The 19,701-nt window shown below is 56.5% G+C and overlaps 1 protein-coding gene across 4 annotated transcripts in view; it reads left to right on the forward strand.

Moving 5' to 3' along the window:
* The window catches only part of GRK5 (G protein-coupled receptor kinase 5), a 210,108-nt gene that overhangs the window by 175,070 nt on the left and 15,337 nt on the right, over positions 1 to 19,701 (forward strand). For 2 of the 4 annotated variants that reach the window (XM_032312593.1, XM_032312594.1), the window contains 6 exons: positions 6,496 to 6,596; positions 8,269 to 8,361; positions 13,229 to 13,292; positions 14,235 to 14,375; positions 16,878 to 17,068; positions 19,387 to 19,424. In XM_032312593.1, the coding sequence (XP_032168484.1) occupies positions 6,496 to 6,596; positions 8,269 to 8,361; positions 13,229 to 13,292; positions 14,235 to 14,375; positions 16,878 to 17,068; positions 19,387 to 19,424 (628 nt within the window). Of the gene's footprint in view, positions 1 to 6,495; positions 6,597 to 8,268; positions 8,362 to 13,228; positions 13,293 to 14,234; positions 14,376 to 16,877; positions 17,069 to 19,386; positions 19,425 to 19,701 lie in introns of those variants that run through there. The other 2 variants (XM_032312597.1, XM_032312596.1) reach the window with 2 other exon arrangements.

A 19,701-nucleotide genomic window follows, 5' to 3' on the forward strand; every position in this document is an offset into this window, starting at 1 on the left:
CTCATCAGCGAAGCAGAGCAGAGAAATTAGAGCTTGTGGAGCCGGGCAGGCTTGGATTTGAATCTCAGGTCCCCCCCTTTACTGACTGTTCTGGCCAGGCGCACATGTGGAGTCCTGGCTGCTCGCTGAGCATCGTAGCCAGTTCGGAGGAGACGGGAACCAGCAGCTTTCCTGCCCTTCAAGGAGCTGTCTGGAGCTCAGTTTCCACGTCCATGACCCTAAATCACCAACTCCACCAGCTGCCCTTGTTCTGGGGAGCAAGAGATGTATACATTTGTGGGAAAACTCACATAGAGGGGCCAGTAACTATCGGGCCGGCCCCCCTCGCAGGCGCCCACAACCGCCTCTGGCCTTGGCTCCTGCTGGAGGCCTGATTCCCACCCCTGCCCCCGCCCCCAGCCAGGCCCTGGCGGCTCCATATGAGGGCTTCCCACGGCTGACGCAGATCCCTTGTGAAGGGTCAAGGGGAAGCCGGGGTATGGCTGTGGGAGTGCCCCTCCCCTGTTCCTGTCCTGGAGGAGAAGTGGGAAATGGGGGTGGCCCCCCCAAGAAACAGCTGCCTCCACTCTGGCATGGGCCAGACAGGCGAACCTCTAAGCAGCCCTTTTTGGAAGGCAGGGGGCCCTCCAGATCCCCCTATCCTGCTCAGCTTTTCCTGAAAGCGGAGTCTGTCCACATTGGGAAATTACAAATAGTTTACATGGGGAATGTCAGCTGCCCACATATGAAAATATACACATCATTAAGCCCTAAGTGCTTGCGTCTGGAGATAGAGCGGACAGTCTCCTGGGCTGACCTTTTGTTCACTGATGCAACCGTGGCTAATGAGCACGGAGCTCTTCGGAGGGATGTTTTCATATGGTGAAGCGAAGCATATGTTGGCCATTAGCCTGCGTGTGTGTGTGCGTGTGTGCGTGCGCGTGTGGTACGTCCAACACCACTATACAAATAGCGTTTACCTGAACACACAGAGTCCATTTCGTCTTATCCTCCAGCCCCCATGGGCCTCCAAGACCAAAGTCCCAACCTCACAAGATCTGAGAAGGACGGTGACGTTCTTGGAGAACATGGTGGTGCCTAGTGATAAGGCTCTCTGACTCGATTACCTGGGTTTGAATCCTGTCTTTGCTCCCGTGCTAGCTGCGTGAGCTTGGGCAAGTTACTTAACTTCTCTGAGCCTATTTCTGCATCTCTAAAATGGAGATTGTAATGGTTAAAACTTACTTGAGAGGGTCAAAAAAGATAACCCCACGTAAAGCTTCTAGGACTTAACATACAGTAGATGCTCAAGAGACGGCAGTGATGGTGTCAGTGACACTTGCACGGGGAGGCGGGACTGGGTGGAAGGTCTTTCCTGCTCAGAAAATCAGCTTGGATGAGGTTGTATTAGAAGTGGGTCTTGGAGACTGGGTGGAATTTGGACATGCCCTGATGGGGCAGGAAGGGCTTCTTCCAAGGGAACAAGCAAAGGTCCAGCAGCTAGAGAGCTAGAGCTTCCCAGGAAGAGACGAGTGTGGGGTGAATGTCCATGAGCAGAAGGCTGGAAGGAAAAACAGATTGAGAAGGGCATTTGGGGCCAGGGTCAAGAGGGCAGTGGGCTCTGTCCTTTGGAGTGGAGACCATCTGTGCTGTGTGGTGCGGAAACATTCCCTTGGCGGCCATTGTGTCACTGCAAGAGGAAGTGGCAGCAGATGAGAGAAGAGAATCCTTGAATGCAGGGCGGTGAGGGGGGGACAGAGGGGAGCGGTGGGTGAGAGAGATACGAGGGTGAGGCTTGCTGTGTGTGCATGTCCCGTCTGTGAGGTGGGCACAAGCTGGATTTGAGTGGGACCCACGAAACCAAAGCCATGTCCTTCCCCTAGAGCTGGCCCAGGACACCTGGTTCAGGGCCATGGCAGCTCAGATCTGCTCAGCCCTGCCATGGACCCTCTCCAGGTGTTAATCCTCGCTGCACCATGGGCCACATTGTGACCTTGGAGGGGTCCCTTCCCTTCTTGGTCCTTTGTCTCAGGTAACCCATCTGTGCTATGAGTGACTGGAACCAGCTGAGCCCTCTGTGATCTCTTCCTCCTGCTCCACGTGGGGTCCTGAATCTGTGAACAAGTGTAGGGAATGTGTTTCCAGAAGGTTCTGAGGGTGACCCCACGGGCACTTGCTTCGGGATTACTGACGACTACTAAAGAGGTGTGGGAGGTGGTTCCGAAGAGCCTTTCACAGCCCAGCCATGCCTCCATCCCCGGGTGACTCTAGAGACATCAGCCACATACAGCGGATCCCCTCTCCAGCCTGACGTCTTTAAACCAGACACTTTGAAGCCAGCAGATGTTTCAGCAGCAAGGTTTTCAGACATGTGGGGTTCCTCACTCAGGCAGGAAATGACGTCCCTGCCTACTGCCCGTCGTCCCAGTGCAGAGGGAGACAGCAGTGCCCAGGGGACCAGACCAGCATCGCCCTCTCGATGCCAGAGGTCCATGAGAACCAGCCACACAGAGATGGCAGCACCCGTGTCGGCTGCTTGTTTAACATCTTCTAGATGAGTCCTCCTCTCTGTGTGCACCCCCTCCCCGCTTTCTCCAGCCTCCTGGCCTTTGCCGTGCCATGCTGGCCTCCTCCACCTGTGTCAATCCCTCAAGGTCCCCCGCTCGCCTTCCCTCCCAGGCCGATTTCTCATTTTCCCCCTCAACTGTTACTGCAAAGGTCACGCTCCCAGGTCTGAGATGAATCACTTGGTAATTATTTCAGGTGCGCCATCTGGCCTCCCTACTCCCGGGCCCAGGAGGCTGAGCCGCCTGTGGGGAGTGTGCGCAAGAAGCGCTGTGAGGGGCTCCGTAGCGCCACCTTGTGGGCGTGCTGCCGGGCGGTGGAGGCCGAGCTGGGCCTGGGCTATCGCCGCCCTGGGGCTTCCTGTCTCTGGTGGTGAAGTCAGTGAGCGAGGCCATCGGAGCACCCTCAGGGCAGAGCCTCGGGTGGGGCGGGTCATCACCTGCTTCCTGGTTGAGTACCAAGGCACAGACTCAGAGTGGACAAAGCACCCCCGAGAGTTACTGTCCCCTCTGTTCCCCTTAGCCAAAGAGGGGAGCAGGGTGCAGGTTCGCTTGCTCCGGGTGTGATTTCAGGGGCTCGACAGATGCTCCCTGCAGCCAACAGCTCCTCAGGGAAGCGGGGTTCGTTCTTGTCAGTCTGGCCAGAAGGGAGACAGCGGCCCCCAGAAAGCACAGCCATGTCCCCAAGACACGTCGGGCTGTCCCGGAAGTTGGCCACGGAGCAATCCTTAAGAGCAGCTGGGGGTCATCCTGTCATCAGAGTGGACTTTCGGGCTGGGCTGGGCATATGATCTCATGGAGGCTGGCCAGCTGCTGAGCTTCCGTGCCCCAGACCATCAGGAGGCCATTTGTGATGGCCTCCAGCAGAGAAACCCTGTCCCCAATTCTTCCTGTCCTCAGAAGCGGTACCACCAAGAGCTAATTCCACACATTTCGGAGGAAACTTGGTGCCTAAATTCACACTGTGGTATTAAAAGTCAAGGCCTGATGGCTGGAGCTGCTTGAGACCATCTGGTGACCAAAAAAATAAAGTGTCACTTCAAAATACTGCTGACCTAAGAGGTTCCCAGACCCCAGGGCAACTTGTAGCAGAGACCTCCACCAAGACCTATTCTCCTGGCCACGTTCAGCCCTGCCAATATCTAAGGGCCTTAGGGCTTTTTGTGTTTGATTAGAAATTAGGGTATGTTTTTAGCATGGAGGAGGACAGTCCCCAACCTTCTCCCCACCCTGACCCTCAGCTTCCCCCCAGAGGGACAGTTCCTGCTAGAAAGAGCCGCAGAGCTAACCACAGTTCTCCTGGCATTCCTGAGCCCTCTCACGTGACAGTCCCGTCCAGAGCCCACCTGGCCCCAAGGTTACCCCTCCCTTCCCTAGCCCACCTCACAGGCCTCCTGGGACCAGAAGGGATTAGCTTCCTGGAATGAGATCTGAAACTGGAATTCTGCGTTCAAGCCGCAGGCATGGTGTGCAGCGGCTGCGGCTGCGGCTGCTGGGACCCCAGAGCACGCTGAGTGTCTAGGGGCACTTTATCTTCCATGAGGTGCTAGACTCGGGCTAGGGAGAGTCGCCTTCATGGGCTTCCCTTGGAAACTGACTTCTCTGACTTGGAGGAAAAAGACCAATACCTTCCAGCATGCCCACAGTTCCGTCGATGCAAATCACAAATGTCCCGTGGAAATGTCCCCTTGGGCAGCTGCTCCTCTCACCCCCCTGGCAAGTTCGGGTTTCAGTTCCTAACTTAAACAGGCCGACAGCTTCTTATTCCCTTACTGGCAGAGGCGCTACTCTCTGGAGTCACTTGAAAGGGGGTTTGCTTGGAATCGTTTCATCTCTTCATGTTGAGCCAGGGACTGATTTAAACCCATGGTCGTCAAACCAAATGCACTACTACCCGCTCATTAAGTCCTATTAGGGCTTTTACCGTGGTCAGCATCCCCAGAGCCCTCCCGCCAACCCGCCGCGGAGAATGCGAGCAGTGGGACTCCATGCACACGGCTGGATTCCCCCTCAGACCCTGGGCTGCCCCTCCCATTGGCTGGGGAGGAAGCAGAGTACGGTCCTCCGTGGGAAGGCCCAGGAGGGGTGGAAGTCTGAGCCCAGATTCCGCTTTGCTCTGATCCTGTCCTCCACGAAGCCTTTCCCGGATGACCCTGCCTGGTAATGCTCTCCCTCTCTGAGCGCGGGGGGCTCATGGCGTTGAGCCACATTGTCTTCCTTTTCAGTTCTTCCTGCCTCTGCTGGAGGGCTGCACAGTGCCCTGCCCACCTTGAGGCCTGAGGGGCTCCTGGGAGCTGGGGAATGGGTGAGAGGGGCACAGGGGGCCCAGACGCCCCACCGTCTTCAGCCAGACTCCCTCCAGACCCACCCTCCCAACCTCTGTCCTGTCCCCTGTCTGCCACTCCTTGGCTGGGTGACCTGGTATCCAATGGCTGAAATTTTTGGACCTCCGTTTCCTCGTCTGTGAAGTGAACATTATAGCGAAGGTTAGATGACTTGGCGCATCTGTGTTTCTCACAGTGCTGGACCACAGCTGGCCTTCGGCAGAGGCAAACCTGGGCTACCTGTTGGTTTTAAATAGTGGGTCTATAGATAAAGTCCATTTGGAGGAGGAAAAAAGAAGTTTGCTGGTTTAAAAAAAATCTGTCAGTGGGCCCCTTTTATACATGACCACATGCAGCCTGCAGAGGCAAGAGAGATTCCCATGAGGGTATTACCTGATTTCTTTCCCATCTTCCTGGAGAAAAAGTGCTCAGTCAGGGCCACACTGGCTTCACCTTTTAACACCCCTGCAACGTGCATGATGCCAGGTTCGGTCCACTCCGGGTAAGGGCGGGTCTTCCCAGGGCGGCATCTGATGGCAAAACGGGTGCAGCGGGGTGCGTACAGGTGGGCGACCCAGCTGCCTCTTCTGAGGTCCAAGAACTGGGGGTTTCTCCCCATGACTTCCCTGCCCAGCATGTGTGTTTGGTCTTTGCTGACTCCTCCCAGATTCGGGTTACATCTTGGCACCACGCACAGCTTCAGGTGGCTCCTTACTGTACGTACCGTGGACTCCGTTCTGTGGCTGGCATGGGCCCTTCAAACCGAGGTTGCCCGGCCATCGGCTCTCATGGTGCAAATTTGCCCATGGCCTCTGGGTTTGTGTTAGGATTTGATTGCTCTCAAAGAGCCCAGCGTTACCCCAAGAGATTCTGCTGCCAGGTTCCCTAGAAAGTTCCCCAAGTCTTAGAAGCAGCCTCCCCACCCCAGCAGCCAACCATCTCCGCAGAAGCTTCTGCGTGTAACAGAGGCAGAGATGGAGGCACACAGTGACCCCAGAGGGGGGACCAGTGCTCGGGCTTTCAGTTTCTTGGTTGGGGGTCTCCTTCTGCAACCTTGAGCATCTTTTCTACAGTCTTGCTCATATGGGTTTTTAGGGAGGGAGGAACGGGAGCCACCACCGCCCAGGGCAGTCTATCAAAGCTGTGCCCACGGAGTGCAGCCCCCCCACCCTGCTGCTGAGCTGTGCTTTTGCTGGCCTTTCCACCCATTTCAGACCCTCTCGTGCAGGACTTTGAGGCTTGCCCTCTGTGCAGACAGGCCCATTCTGGGAAGGGGCATCTGCAAGCTGCCAGGGGCTGACTGACCAACTCGTCCATGCGGGACAGTTCCATACATGCATCTCATTTGGGTCTGACCCCAAGCCAAGGACACAGGGACATCATTCTCAGTGTGCCACAGATGAGGGCCACAAGGCTCAGAGGAACCTAGCGACCTCCACGAGGTCACACAGACTCAAAGTGGCAGAGCCAGAAACCTGGCCTTAAGTCTAGGCTCGTTCACCGCCTTTCACCCCAGCCACCTTTGCGTGCCCCTCAATGTGGCATGTGGCTCAGGGCCTGGAGTGGGCAGGAGGGGGGGAGGAGCCCGCGCCTGCCCCTCACGGACATGTCCTCTTCTCTTCCTCCAGTCCCCAGTTTGCATTGCCCAGGTTGGCCGGGACCTGGTTTCCCAGACAGAGGAGAAGCTCCTACAGAGGCCCTCCAAGGAACTCTTCTCTGCCTGCGCACAGTAAGTGCTCCCTTCCTGCCCAGGCCGGGCCTCCACGCGGCCCTGGAGAGGGGCTACCCCTGCTGTCCACCTGGAGCACTGGCCCCGGGGCAGGTCTGCCATGCCCGGGGCCCCAGCCAAGCCGCGCAGCTGTTTGTATACTTCTTACCATCGGAAGAGATACCAAAGGGCCAAGTCCAAACAAAACATCTGCCTCAAAGGGCGTTGAAAGCAAGTGGCTCTCCAGGCTGTTGAGACAGAGGAATGTGCAAAAACTTGACCCTGTCTGGGTGGTTTGGGAATCCTTCCCGGCGCCCACACCCCACTGCTGCCAGCAGCCGGAGCCAGGTAGCGCTGCTGCAGGAAGGGGGCTGGAGGCCACCTTAGCCGTACCCCGTTACCTTGTCTGCAGGCCATACGGCCATCCTGATGGAATAGGAGACAAGTCGGTGGGTGTGCTGCTGGCCAGACACCAGGGAAGCCCTGACCTGTCCCTTGCACACACTGTGAAGGCGCGAGCCAGTAGATACACGCATATGCCTGAGCCACCCAGGTGCCCTGCCTCATAAGCTGACACGTGCCTGCACGCCAAAACCCTTCCACAGCCTGATCGCCCCGCACAGCTTGCTGTGCGCTCCCGTTCAGCCTTTGCCCCACAGACAGTGGGGAGCTTGCTGTGTGCCTGGCACCGTGCCAGGTGCTTCACCTGCCGTGGTGAGCAAGAACCCGGGCCTGGCTTCCATCGGGCTTGACATCCAGGCAGGGAGGACATGAAAACCAGTGGCCCTGTGCCCTGTGGGAAGAGCTGGAGCCCATGCTGAGAACGGACATTGAGGGAGGGCCAGCTTGGCGCCCAGCCCTGTTAGGTGCCGAGGAGAGAACCCCCCACCACAACACACCAGCAGAAATAAACCTGGTTGCTGTCCTCTTGGAGCTGGCTGAGAGTCAGATCTGACAGCAGGTGAAGCCCCTGGGCTGTCCTTGTGGTCCTGAGGGAAATGGACATCCCAGTCCCCTACACCGGCCCCGCCCTCATGTTTGGCAGGAGACAGGGTCCAACATGGCCCCCACTGTGCCTACGGCTCCCCACCCCCACCCACACGTCCTAAGTGCCTGGGCTGCGTTGGTCAGCGTCATGGCTTTTCAAAGGAAAGAAGCCCATCTGCCCTAACCACAGCCAGCTTCCGGGGCCTGGCCCACAGCAGGCGACTGGTGAACTCTGCTGCGGTGATGGAAAGCTCCCAGTGGCTTCTCTGGTCCTGGACCAAATCCAGAGCCTGGGCCCTCCAGACGCTGCATCCCTACTCTGCCCACCCCTGCACACACACTCCCCTGCACCCGCTTAAGTATTCTCCTGTCCTCACAGCAGCTCAAGAGTCCCTTCATGAGAAAGGGAGCGCTACCCGAGCCCCCCAGGGGCCTCACTTAACTCTCCGTCATGATAACACGCTTCTGTGGGTCTCTCTCTGACGGTTGTCCCACGTACAACACCGACCTCACGCTCACAGCTCTAGCCCGCGCCTAGAGCCATGCCGTGGCGGGGCCCCAGTAAGTGCCCACGGGGTCAGGCGGTCACTCTGGTAGGAAGACGGGCCTCTGAGGCAAGGTGTTCCCCTGCGGATACGAATACATGGCTTGGCCCGTCAGCTTCAGGCCAGGATTGTAAAATGTTCATTTCTTCCCTCCGAGCCAGGTCTGTCCACGACTACCTGAAGGGGGAGCCCTTCCATGAGTATCTGGACAGCATGTACTTTGATCGCTTTCTACAGTGGAAGTGGTTGGAAAGGTGAGTGCCCCCGGCACACCCCATCTGCAGGCGTGTACCCGCGTGCGCGTGGGAGGGGTGGGTGACGGGCTTTCCAGCTGAGAGCCCAGAAGAATCAGCTGCCTCCGTGGCTCCATGGTCCAAGTAAAATTAGCCATCCTCCTGTTGATTAAGTTCTTGGCTCTTCTAGAAATGTTCTGTGCTTATTAAAGGGTACACGCGCACTCACACTCATAAATATATATGTACTTACCCTTACTTGTTTGGTTCACTGGTTTGGGGAATCTTCTCTCTGTCCGCAGATAAAGAGCTGCTGTATTCTCTGAGTGAGTCGCAGAGTGACTCATGAACGAGTTTAGCTCAGTCCTCTGTTGATGGACATAGAGGTTGCTCTCAGTTTTGTGTACAATCTTCCCTAAATAACGAATAGCTTTGTAGATACATCTTCATGTGCTTTCAGAAGTACATGAAGAAATCCATAGAAATCCCCACAGAAGGGTTTTGGCCAAAGTGGACCGCTAAGCTACCCTCCCAGACGGCGGCCCCCCATTTCCAGTCCCGCCAGTGTCTCGGTGCCTGCTTCCCCTCAGCCTCACCCACTCTGTTCCCGTGCTTTCCTGGCCAGCGTGTGAGCAGCAAGAAGCTTTCCTTCTTGTTTATCTTTTCATCTCTAATAATGGATAAAACTGAGCATCTTTTCCTGTTTCGTTTACTGCCTTTTCTCTGCAAAGTGCTCTCACAGACATGGCGGTGACTCGGCCTCCGTGTGACTGCAGAGGAAGGAGAGCCGCAGAGAGGGTGTGGGCTGGTCACACAGCAGGCCAGCGGTGCAGCTGGGGCGAGGCCCCGGCCCAGGACCCCAGCACAGGGCCCTGCCCACCACACTGTTCAGAATTGGCAGAACAGGGCATTGCCTGCGTTAAATCCGTGCTGGGCTGCGCTGCTAGACAAGGGCAGGAGCAGCCTCTTCCACAGCCCAGGGGTCCATGTGCCTGAGGCCTGCCCCCCACAGGCATCTGGGCACCCTCTGGGCAGAGAGCCAGGAGCCACTTTGCTTCTGCCTGTCCCCACCTCTGCTGGCTGAGTGCCCTGCAGATGCACAGGAAGCTGTAGGACAAGTTGCCCGAAGAGCCCATCCATGGCTCTCCCCTGCCCACTTCAGGAAGCCCAGAGGGAAACAACCACCTCTGTACCACGGGGGGTTCGTTTCTGTCCACCCCGACTGGTGGGAATGACAGTTGAGCAGGGGTCAGTCTTCTCTGTGGGCCACTAGCTGCCACTGGCCCCCTTGCACGTGCATACAGTGGCTCCAGGAGAGCCAAGGAAGTGAGGGTCAGGGCAGACATCCTGGGAGGGCCCTGGGGTCCACAGCCTGGGTCTGCGTCCTGGCTCTACCTTTGCAGGGACCTCAGCAAGGGCTGCTCACCCCTCCCCACCTCAGTTTTCTTATCTGTGAGATGGGGATCATAACAGTGCGTGCCTTCGTAGGCCTGGGTGCGGACGAGCTGAGGTAAGCGTGGTCCATTCCTACAATAAGGCAGGTGTTCAGCAGAGGTCAGCTGTCTGGGCCCGGAAGTCAAAGGCAGGATACAGTTGTGGTTGTCAGTGAGATCATCAGTGCCACTGTGTCTGTCACCCTCAAGTGTCTGGTATGGGAAGGAATGGCTGGCCCTTGTGTTCCTGATGATCCCAGGACAGTGTGGTGGGGATGTATTTGCCACCCCCTGCCCCCCAATCCCAAGCCAAGGCTGTGTGCCACACACCTTGACCTCTGCCCACCTTCCTGGGGCGGCAGTGCGGGCTTGAGACACCGGATGTGGGCTCTGCAGCAGGCTTCCTGGGATCCCAGCCCCAGAGCCTCCACTTACCGTCATGACCTTGGGCACCTCATGTCCCCTCTCAGAGCCTAAACATTCTCAGCTGCACGGGGGGACCGTCCCACCTCCTAATGCAGTTGTGCGGAATACACTGTGCCTGTGCGAGGTGCCTCACGCAGTGGGGACTGTTACCCTAAAGACTCCGGAAGGGAGGTGTCCTTTGTTCCTAGAGTTCTTTTTTTTTTTTAAAGATTTTGTTTATTTGACAGCACATTAGTGCACAAAAGCACGGGGAGCACTGAAGGCAGACGCTGAACCGACCGAGCCACCAGGGGCCCTTGTTCCTAGAGTTCTAATAACGATATCTGACACTCACACAGCAGCTTACAAAGAGCCCTGGGATACAGATGCCTTTTCAGAGTCATTTTACTGAAGATACAAGGCTCAGAGAGGTTGATCGATCAGTCCTGGGTCACACAGCAAGGGCCTGGCAAGGCTGGAACCTGAAGCCAAGGCCGTTTGATCAAGTCCTTCCCGCTTACTCCACCCAGCATCTGTTCAGTAGAATGTGGCCATTGGCTTTGATTTTACTTGTCTCTCCTGGCCACTTGAAATGGAGAAACAGGCTTTTTAAATCTGTGTTAACTGTGAAGAAGTTAGGCCCTTTTGTGGACATTAAGTTGTTGAAGCCACTAGGGCAGGAGCCTGGCCCAGAAATGCCCCTAAATGACTGACAGCACCCCACTTCCTCCCTTCCCTTTTTTTTTTCCTTTCTTTCTTTCTTTCTTTTTTTTTTTTTTTGCTAACAAGATCATGGCCTGTTCGTGCTGTACTGTTGAAATATTAAAGGGATTTTCTCCCTCCCAAGGTTAACCAAGAAATTCCTCGGAGACTGTATTACACTCATTTCCCCTCGCAGAGGAGCTCTGTGGTAACGCCGACCGACTGTTTGTTCTCCATGTATCGTAAACTGTTAGGCCCGGGCGCCTTCATGTGGTTTCAAGGGCGGCTGTAGGGACGCTGCCCAGGGCCGCATGGCCCACGCAGCCGCATGGAGGCTTTGCTGTCGCGGGCCGCTCACGGGCAGGAGGACCCGGAGCCGTGGAGAGTCCACTGGGGGGAGGCCCTGTGCTCCCAGCGGGGACGTAATCCGTGTGTCGAACCCCCCTCCCCCACAAAGAAACAGAAGAGAGAGTCAGGGTTCATGAGCTCCAGACAGGCCTTCCAGAGAGAACCACTAGGGGGCGGGGGTTTTGGGGCTGTCCTGTGAGAGGTGTGGCGTGAGGACCTTTGGGACCCGGTGGCAAGAAGGGTTGCAACAGAGGGTTCATTCAGGAGCTGCTGGGTGACCAGAGGCTCCCCGGTCTTTCTCAAGCTTACTCACTTATATGGGGCAGCTCAGGCATACTCCAGAGTGTGCCCTGGTCCAGCCCCTATGGTGGGGTTGGGGATGCTCAGAAATAGTCCTGGAGGTCCAAGAGCTAAGTTTGACCTCCTAAAAGTGGATTGTTCTTTATCGGTTCATGGTCTAAGGACACTTGGGTTGTTTCCATCTCTTAGCCCTTGTGAGTAATGCTGCAGTGAGCATGGGAGGGAAAACATGGTAGATACGTACAACGGAATATTACTGAGCCTGGAAAAAGAAGGAAATCCTGCCATTTGTGATAACATTGAGAAACCTGGAGGACGTTCTGCTAAGTGACATAAGCCAGACACGGACAGATCCTGCATGTCTCACTTAGATGTGGAATCTCGGATGATGTCCCAGTCCTAGGAGCAGAGAGTGGCTGGTGACTGCCAGCGGCCCGGGTTGGTGGGGGGAGGTCATGGGGGATGGAGGTCGAGGGATGCAAGGTTTCAGTTCGGGGGACGGATAAGCTCTGGAGAGCTGACGTACAGTGACGTGACCCTAGTTCATGGTCCTGTACCTCGAAGTCGGCTAAGACAGGAGATCTTAAGTGTTCTTACCAGTGAGAGGGGAAGAGGGAACATGGTACCATGGGAGGTGACAGTTAGCTTGATTGCGGTGATCCTTTCACAGTGTGTCCCTGTATCAAAGCAGCAGTTGGGTACCATTTGTCAGTTATACCTCAGAAAAGCTGACTATTTTCAGCCAAACAGGCCAGTGATGACCAAGCCCAGACTGTCTGCACCCTGGAGTTCTTCAAGGTGATCTTAGAGGACTGTTTGTTTACTCCATGAGGTCCCACCCTTGCCTCAAGATCAGATTAGACATAAATGGCTTTTAGCTAATTAAAACGGGGGCCAGTGGGGCTCCTGGGTGGCTCAGTGGGTTAAGCCTCTGCCTTCGGCTCAGGTCATGATCCCAGGGTTCTGGGATCAAGTCCCGCATAGGGCTCTCTGCTCAGCAGGGAGCCTGCTTCCTCCTCTCTCTCTCTCTCTCTCTGCCTGCCTCTCTGCCTACTTGTGATCTCTGTCTGTCAAATAAATAAAATCTTTTTAACAAAATGGGGGCGAGGAGATACAAAGCAATGATTACTTCGTAAATAGTGCTTTGGGCAGATCGGAGCTTCTAGTGTTGCAGAGCTGTGGGGGAATTGTGATGAAGGGGCCCTTGGTGGAGGTGGAGGCAGGGCTGGAGACCTGCAGTTAAAGGTGACCAGCACCCTTTCCCCCTGGGGCCAAGAGGTGGGCAGGTGGACCAGATGTGCAGGTGTGGGGAGGGCTGTTGTGTCCTCCCTGGCACACCGAACTGTGCAGCTCGTGGCGCCCTCCCTTCTCCCTGCAGAGAGCGCAGCTGCTTTCTGAGCTTAGCCACCGCATTTTCATTTGGAGAGATAGGGAGCCCCACAGAAAGTGCGCGAAGCAGCCCCTTCACGCCTCTGCTCTTCCCTCCAAGCAAGCGAGCGAGCGAGGATTGCTTGGGTCCCAAGCCGCAGGGGGCCAAGGGCGGGTGGCCTGGGATTTGAACCCCCAGCCCCAGAACAAGTCCTCGAGGGACCCGTCTGCAGCGATGATCCGGAAGGCACGCAGGGATGCAGTCGACTGTTTTTTGTGGATTCTGCATCTCAGCACCATGAGACCAGTGTTGGATTCTTGCTTTTTTTCAGGCAACCGGTAACCAAAAACACCTTCAGGCAGTACCGAGTACTAGGCAAAGGGGGCTTTGGGGAGGTGAGTGAACATCCGCGTCTTCAGTGGGAAGTTCCCCTACTCCTGTCCCTGTTTCTGTCCCTTCTGGATGGGCTAAGGTGTCCTGCGCCCCCTGGCGGGGAGGGAAGGTGAGGCGTGGGCCTGGGAACAGGAGATGCTGCAGGGGTGGGAAAGGCGGCTGGCCGCAGGGCCCGTAGGGTGGAAGTGCACTTGGAGCCAGCCTCAGGGCTGGCATCTGGAGGGAGAAGTGGGCGTTCTTGGCTGTCTTTGGACGGAGGAGTGAGGGCATGAGGGGCCCCAGCATCTTGGCCCCATGCTGCCATTAATATGTGCTGTTGCCCTTCATCTGATCGTCCCAGTCTGTGAGGCAAGCCTTGGTATGCCCATTTTAGAGATGAGGAAAACTGAGGGTCAGAATGGTTGATGACCCAGCCAAGGTCACACAACCAAAAAAGGGGGGGAACCAAGAAGACAAGAACCTAAATGGCTTGGCTCCTATTCCGCTGAATTGTAAAGTCAGGGTTGTTAGGGATCTCACACCCAAATAAGCCTCTCTTCCCAGCAGCTGGTGCTGTGAAGTCCCCAGTTAGCAATGGCCACATCTGGGTGGAAGCTTGGGACAGAGAAACTCTAGTTGCCTCTGAGAGAGGGACAGCACTTGAGGCTTTGGCCGGTTATGTAAACAGCGGCATGAATGTTTGGTTGTGCACCTTGAAAAGCTTGGATTCCCCGAAGCCTAGAGGGAGGGAACCAACACGCACTGAAGCCAGTGCTTGAGGGCAGGGCCGGGCGCAGCCGTGGGCCCAAGGCCAGGCATCCTTGGGTCCTGTGACTGGGAGCACGCTCAGGCCAGGCTTCTGGCACATCAGTTCCCAGCCCTACCCACCCAGCGTCCTGGCCTTGGAGGAGCCTGGGGTTGGCCTTCACCTGTCCCATACCCTTGGCTTCTCTCTTGCACCTCAGGTCTGTGCCTGCCAGGTTCGGGCCACGGGGAAAATGTATGCCTGCAAGCGCTTGGAGAAGAAGAGGATCAAGAAAAGGAAAGGGGAGTCCATGGCACTCAACGAGAAGCAGATCCTAGAGAAGGTCAACAGCCGCTTCGTGGTGAGTGTCCAGGGCCCAGCGCCAGGCCCCCCTTCTAGTGACCAGGGCTCCCATCCCTTGGGAAGAGGGGGTCCTCCAGAGTGGCAGGTCCCCAGCCTGTAGGGAAGTGGACCGCCGTGGAGAGGGTGAAGCAGTGGAAAGGCGACCGGGCCTTCCCTCCATCACGAGGCTCCCCGTGGCCAACCGTGGCTGACTTGTTCCAGTCACTCAAACTGGCCTGGCTCCCCTCTGTGTGTGGGACCAAGGCCTCTGTTCTCCAGAACCACCTTGTAAACTCCTCAGTGGAAAAAGCAGCCCGCCCCGGGCCCAGCCAAGGAGCTGTGTTCCCACAGACCCCCGTAGGCTGGTTTCCCCATGGGGGAGACCCGAGTGTCGATATCCTGCAGGAGTGCCGTCTAGTTTGTGTTCATTTTGTTACCATGTCTTGGCCGGGCTCTGCTGCTGCGGTAACACACCAGCCCCAGCGCCAAGTAGCTGGACGCAAGAAGGACCGTTGTCACGCACACAGAGCCCAGCCACATCTAGCCGCCCTTCTCTACCTTACGGCTGCCCCACCTAGAGTCTTACAAGTGTGCGCTGGCGGGTTTGCCCAGGGACCCTCGCTGCCTCAGCCGCCAGGACATTCCTCACCCCGCCCACAGCCCGTGGGCCAGAACTAGTCACTGCCAGCGCCCGGCCAGCTGCAGGGGAATGTGGAAGAGCATGTGGGTGTTTGGTCACTCTCAATCCCTCTGCCACATGTCACTATAAAAAAACATGTACAGGGTGAAACCCCCACAGCACAGAGAGGTCTGAGATACAAACAAAAGCCTCCCTCTTCGGGTAACCGTCCGAGCCTGGGGGAGTCACGAAGGGGCTTTCTGATGTTTTTGGCCGGTGGAGTCCTACCAGACGCCCCAAGCTGCAGTGCTCTCCCCTTGAATCGAGGTCCTTTCCTGTGGCCAGACCTACAGCCGTAGCTCTGTTTTTGATGCTGTGCACCCCCCTCCCTGCCATGCAGCATGGAGATAACCCGTCGTCTGCACAACCGGTCCCCACGGACCCCCGCGCGCAGGTCACACTGCCAATGAGGCTGCCGTGTCCAGCCTTGAACGTCCCTTTGGCGCACGTCCAGGAGCGTGTCCGTAGGATGGGTTCCTGGTGGAGGAACTGTGGCATCAGAGGCCATGTGCCTTTCCCATTTGGTAGCAGTTCCCGAACGGCTCTCCGTCAGTGTCGTCAGTGTCGTGCCGGTCGAACGCCCACCAGCTGTGTGAGAGCAGGAGGTGCTGGCAGCCTAATGTTTTTGTCATTCCCCAGAGGGGGTGGTTTTCTAAGGCACCGCTCAAAGCCAACAGGAGCGTGCATCTCCGGGCCTCCTCTCAGGTCGGCCCCAGCCCCCAGCCTCCCTCTGTGCTGCCAGCCCCTTTCAGTGGGGACCACAGGTCACCCCCTCGATGCTGCCCGTGGAGCCCTCATCATTGCAGAAAGGGGCAGCGCCGGCTCTCACCGGGGTTGGTGACAGCGGGTGCTACTCAGAGGGGAAGAGGGTGGTCTGCCTGATAAACGGGGTGGCACATCTTCGAGGGCCTGGACCACCCTCGACTGGGCCCCGTCCACTGCCCCCAGCAGGGAGTTCACCCAGCGCCCTCCAGGAGCCCCTCCTTGGTCTGTGTGAGCAGGTGTGGGAGGGAGGGCCGGCCTGGCAGCTGGCACTGAGCACCGTCCCCAGAGCCCTCCTGCTCAGCTCCCGTTCTGTCCTTTCCTCAGAAATAACTGCCATTGTTCCTGGCCTTTGCCCCCAAGTTTTATGGCCCCGCTTGTGCCCAGCCTGGTCCATAGTGGCCAGCTTTCATTTGGATTGGCTCCCGATGTGGAGAAGGACAAGTACCACCAGCGGACCTTACCCTGGACCCAGCCCTGCTGTGTCTCCCACAACCCCATGGTCCTCCGTGCATCCTTGAGCTGGTCTCCATCAGCAGGGAACTAAGTGCTTCCTGTTCATGGTCCCTTTGACCAGATGTATCCTGCAGGCGGAGGCAGACTTTGCCGAACTGAGTTCCCCTTCACAGAGTCCCTCTGGCCACCTCTCGAGCCCACTGCCAACGTCCCTATGGTAATGAGACCCCAGCCCAAAAGGCACCTGGGCCCTGCTTTTCTTGGATGGCCAGCAAGGCCACCCAGTCTTCACTGAATGACACATGCAGGCTTTTTTGTCTGTGCAAACACACAGACCCCATCCCGTCAGGCCTTCTGAAAGGGCAGAGTACCGGCCTGCGCTCCGCACTTTGTCTCCTCGCCTGGAACCACAGTATCCGGACGTGTGTCCTGCTTCGGGCAAGAGGGGCAGTGGGCAGGGGCGCCATGAGGCTGGCGGGGTGCGGGGCAGTGGCATGGAGCTGCTGAGGACCCCGCTCACCCGTCCCCCCACCCCCCGCCCCGGCTTCACAGACCCTGAGGAGGACAAGCGGAAGTGGGTGGCGGTCGCTGGGACCTCACCTTCGTGCTGTCTTGTGCTCCCAGGTCAACCTTGCCTATGCCTACGAGACCAAGGACGCGCTGTGCTTGGTCCTAACCATCATGAACGGGGGTGACCTCAAGTTCCACATCTACAACATGGGTAACCCTGGCTTCGAGGAGGAGCGGGCCTTGTTTTACGCGGCAGAGATCCTCTGTGGCTTGGAAGACCTCCACCGGGAGAACACGGTGTACAGGTGAGCCGCTGGCTCCCCGTCCGGTCCTGCCACCGGGGACCCACCCCATCCTCGGTCAGGCGGGCACCCTGCCCTGGGACTCGGGGCCTGGCCATTGCCATAGAGACTTCACCCTGGACTGCTTGGGGGCCAAGTGTAGGAGGCGATGTTCCCTCAGAATGGGTGAGTCGGGCCAAACCCCGCGTCCCTTCCAGCCCAGTCGGTCCCTCTCCGTCCCGCCGGATGGATTCCACGAGTAGTGGTCTTCAGCCTTTTCTCACTGCCCCTCTCCAGAAAATTTGAATATCTGTGTGCCCTTATACATTACGGAAACATCTGAAATAGTTTATTATCTGTTAAAATAGGGGCTGGTATTCTGAAACTGAACAGTTCCGTCACACTTTTAAAGGTATTCAGTAGAATCTGATCGCTCTGGCAAAGTGATTTCCACCATTATGCATTTTAAAAATGCGTGAAAATTCTTCAAAGGCAAGGGATTCCCTATCATCCTTTTTTCCATCCTCACAGAATGTTATTATAATGTCATTTTCTCCCAGAGTCTGTCATTGATCAGCGCGCAGCCCTGCAATACGGGGATGGATAAGATTTTTTTTTTTTTTTTAATTTCCTTTGACCACAGGCTCTAAGTGTTAAAATAACATCCGCTGAGTTGCCGCTGTAATGGTTATTAGTAGAACCCTTTTCTAATTGGGATCCTGGGGGATTTCACACCATGGAGCCGGGCGCCAAGGTCACAGAGCGGGAAGGACCCTGCTTTTCTTCTGTCACTTGGAGTCTGTGCCACGGAGAAAGGGCAAGTGGGAGGGGAGATCGCAGGGAATGCCGGGACAGGGCTTTCAGGTCTTGAGGATCTAGAAAGGCAGAAGATTCTTGAATTTTCTTCTTTCGGGATTCTTGAAAATGGCAGCACACGGAAGCCCTCTGGATGGTTCCCGCAGACCCAGCGGGCACGCACTCCCCAACGTGAAGACCTTTGCTGCAGAGCTCTTGGCAAAGATGATCTTGGGAAGTCTAAGACAGTTTTGAAAACAAGAAGGAACGGTCTTGATGACTGGCTCTCCCCCACGCACCACCCCCACCATCTCTCCATTTAGGCTCTTGTTCTGTTTTCATTCAAGTGAGAAGAGAAAAAATTCCCTATGGGCTGAAAAAAGAACTCCCCACTTGATTGCTTTTCACTTAAAACAAAAAGAAAGGCGGGCCTCCAGCTTCTAGTCCTTGTTCTCGTGAAGAAGAGAACCACAGCGCCTCCCTGGCCTCCACTGCCTGCCGCGGGCTCTCCGCAGGTTTGGGTTCTGGCCCATGCCCACTAGCCGGCTAGCTATTTTTTCAACCCTGTGGCTGCTGGCTTGCTGAGGTGATGGCTCTTGCCCTTATTTGGAATTGTTAGCACATCAACAGAATGCCAATTAAACAGGGGCGAAGTATTTTGTAATGAATAACTATGTACAAACCCATTATCACCTAGTGAGGCTGCCCCGCTGGATTTGAACACAGTAACCATTCCCCATGAGGACAGCTGCCATCAGTTAAATAAGCAAAGCCTGTTGGTTGAGAATTGCATCCTCAATCCAGATGCTAATGGCTAACTGAGTTGCACACGCTATCCCACTGGCTGTTCTTTCACCCACAGAGAGGACCTGCTAGTAAAACTAGTAAAACCAGACACTTCTGCTGCCTCCCACCCTCCGTGGAGGAGGGGCGCACAGTCTTATGAACAGTGATGAGGTCATCAAAGAGAAGAGACAGCAGGGACAGAAGGATAGGGGCCCACCTCCAGCTGTGCCTTGCTGCTGCACTTTCTCCCAGGCTTGTGTCACTGCTGGACTGGGAGATGTACCAGGCTCCAGGTGTCTCCTTCCCAGAGGGGGTCCCTCCTGGACAATTCTCTGCCCCAGATCTGCAGCTGGTCCAGTCTTCTCAGTAAATTCTCTTCACTAACTCCCAGGCCCTGCTCTGCCTTCATCCCAGGGCATCCTGAGACCTCCAGGTGATCCCAGCCCTGGAGGGGTCTCTCACCATGCCAGCCAGAACCACACTCTGCCCTGGGGCCATCAGTATGCAGATGGGAGCCAGGGCAGGCCTTTGCCTAACCCCTTCCCAGTCATCGCCAGGGTCGAGAAGATGCCTGGCAACAGTGGCATTTGTTCTAGATAGCGAGAGGAGGGAAATTAGTCCAGGATTGTCTGGATCCGGAGGGAGACCAGACAGCGTGAGCCAAGAGGTAGGAAGGAGACACAGAAAGAGGCCAACCCAGGTGGCCATGCCCTGCTGCTCAGAATGCCCACACTCACACGCTTGCCATCTTTCCCTTTCAGAGATTTGAAACCTGAAAATATCCTGCTCGATGATTATGGTAAGTTGGGGAGCAACTTGAGAGACCCCTTTCCTGCTGTGTAGTCAAGATAAGCTTCACAACCCAAAGGCAACAGCAGGCCTTCCGGCAGAGCCTCTCGGAGGCACAGCCCTGGGACTGTGGGAGGGCAGTGGGCAAGTAGGGGGAGTAGGGAGTACCCACCCCTTTCCCCCACTCCTGGGAGCATGAGGAAGGTAGGGGCACAGAAAAAGCTCCTCCTTTTTGAAGAAGTAGCATGGCTTGGCCAAAAGAGAGGAGGAGAGAGACAGGGAGAAAG

The sequence above is a fragment of the Mustela erminea genome, chromosome 14 (genome assembly GCF_009829155.1).
Source record: "Mustela erminea isolate mMusErm1 chromosome 14, mMusErm1.Pri, whole genome shotgun sequence".
Taxonomy (NCBI): Eukaryota; Metazoa; Chordata; class Mammalia; order Carnivora; family Mustelidae; genus Mustela; species Mustela erminea.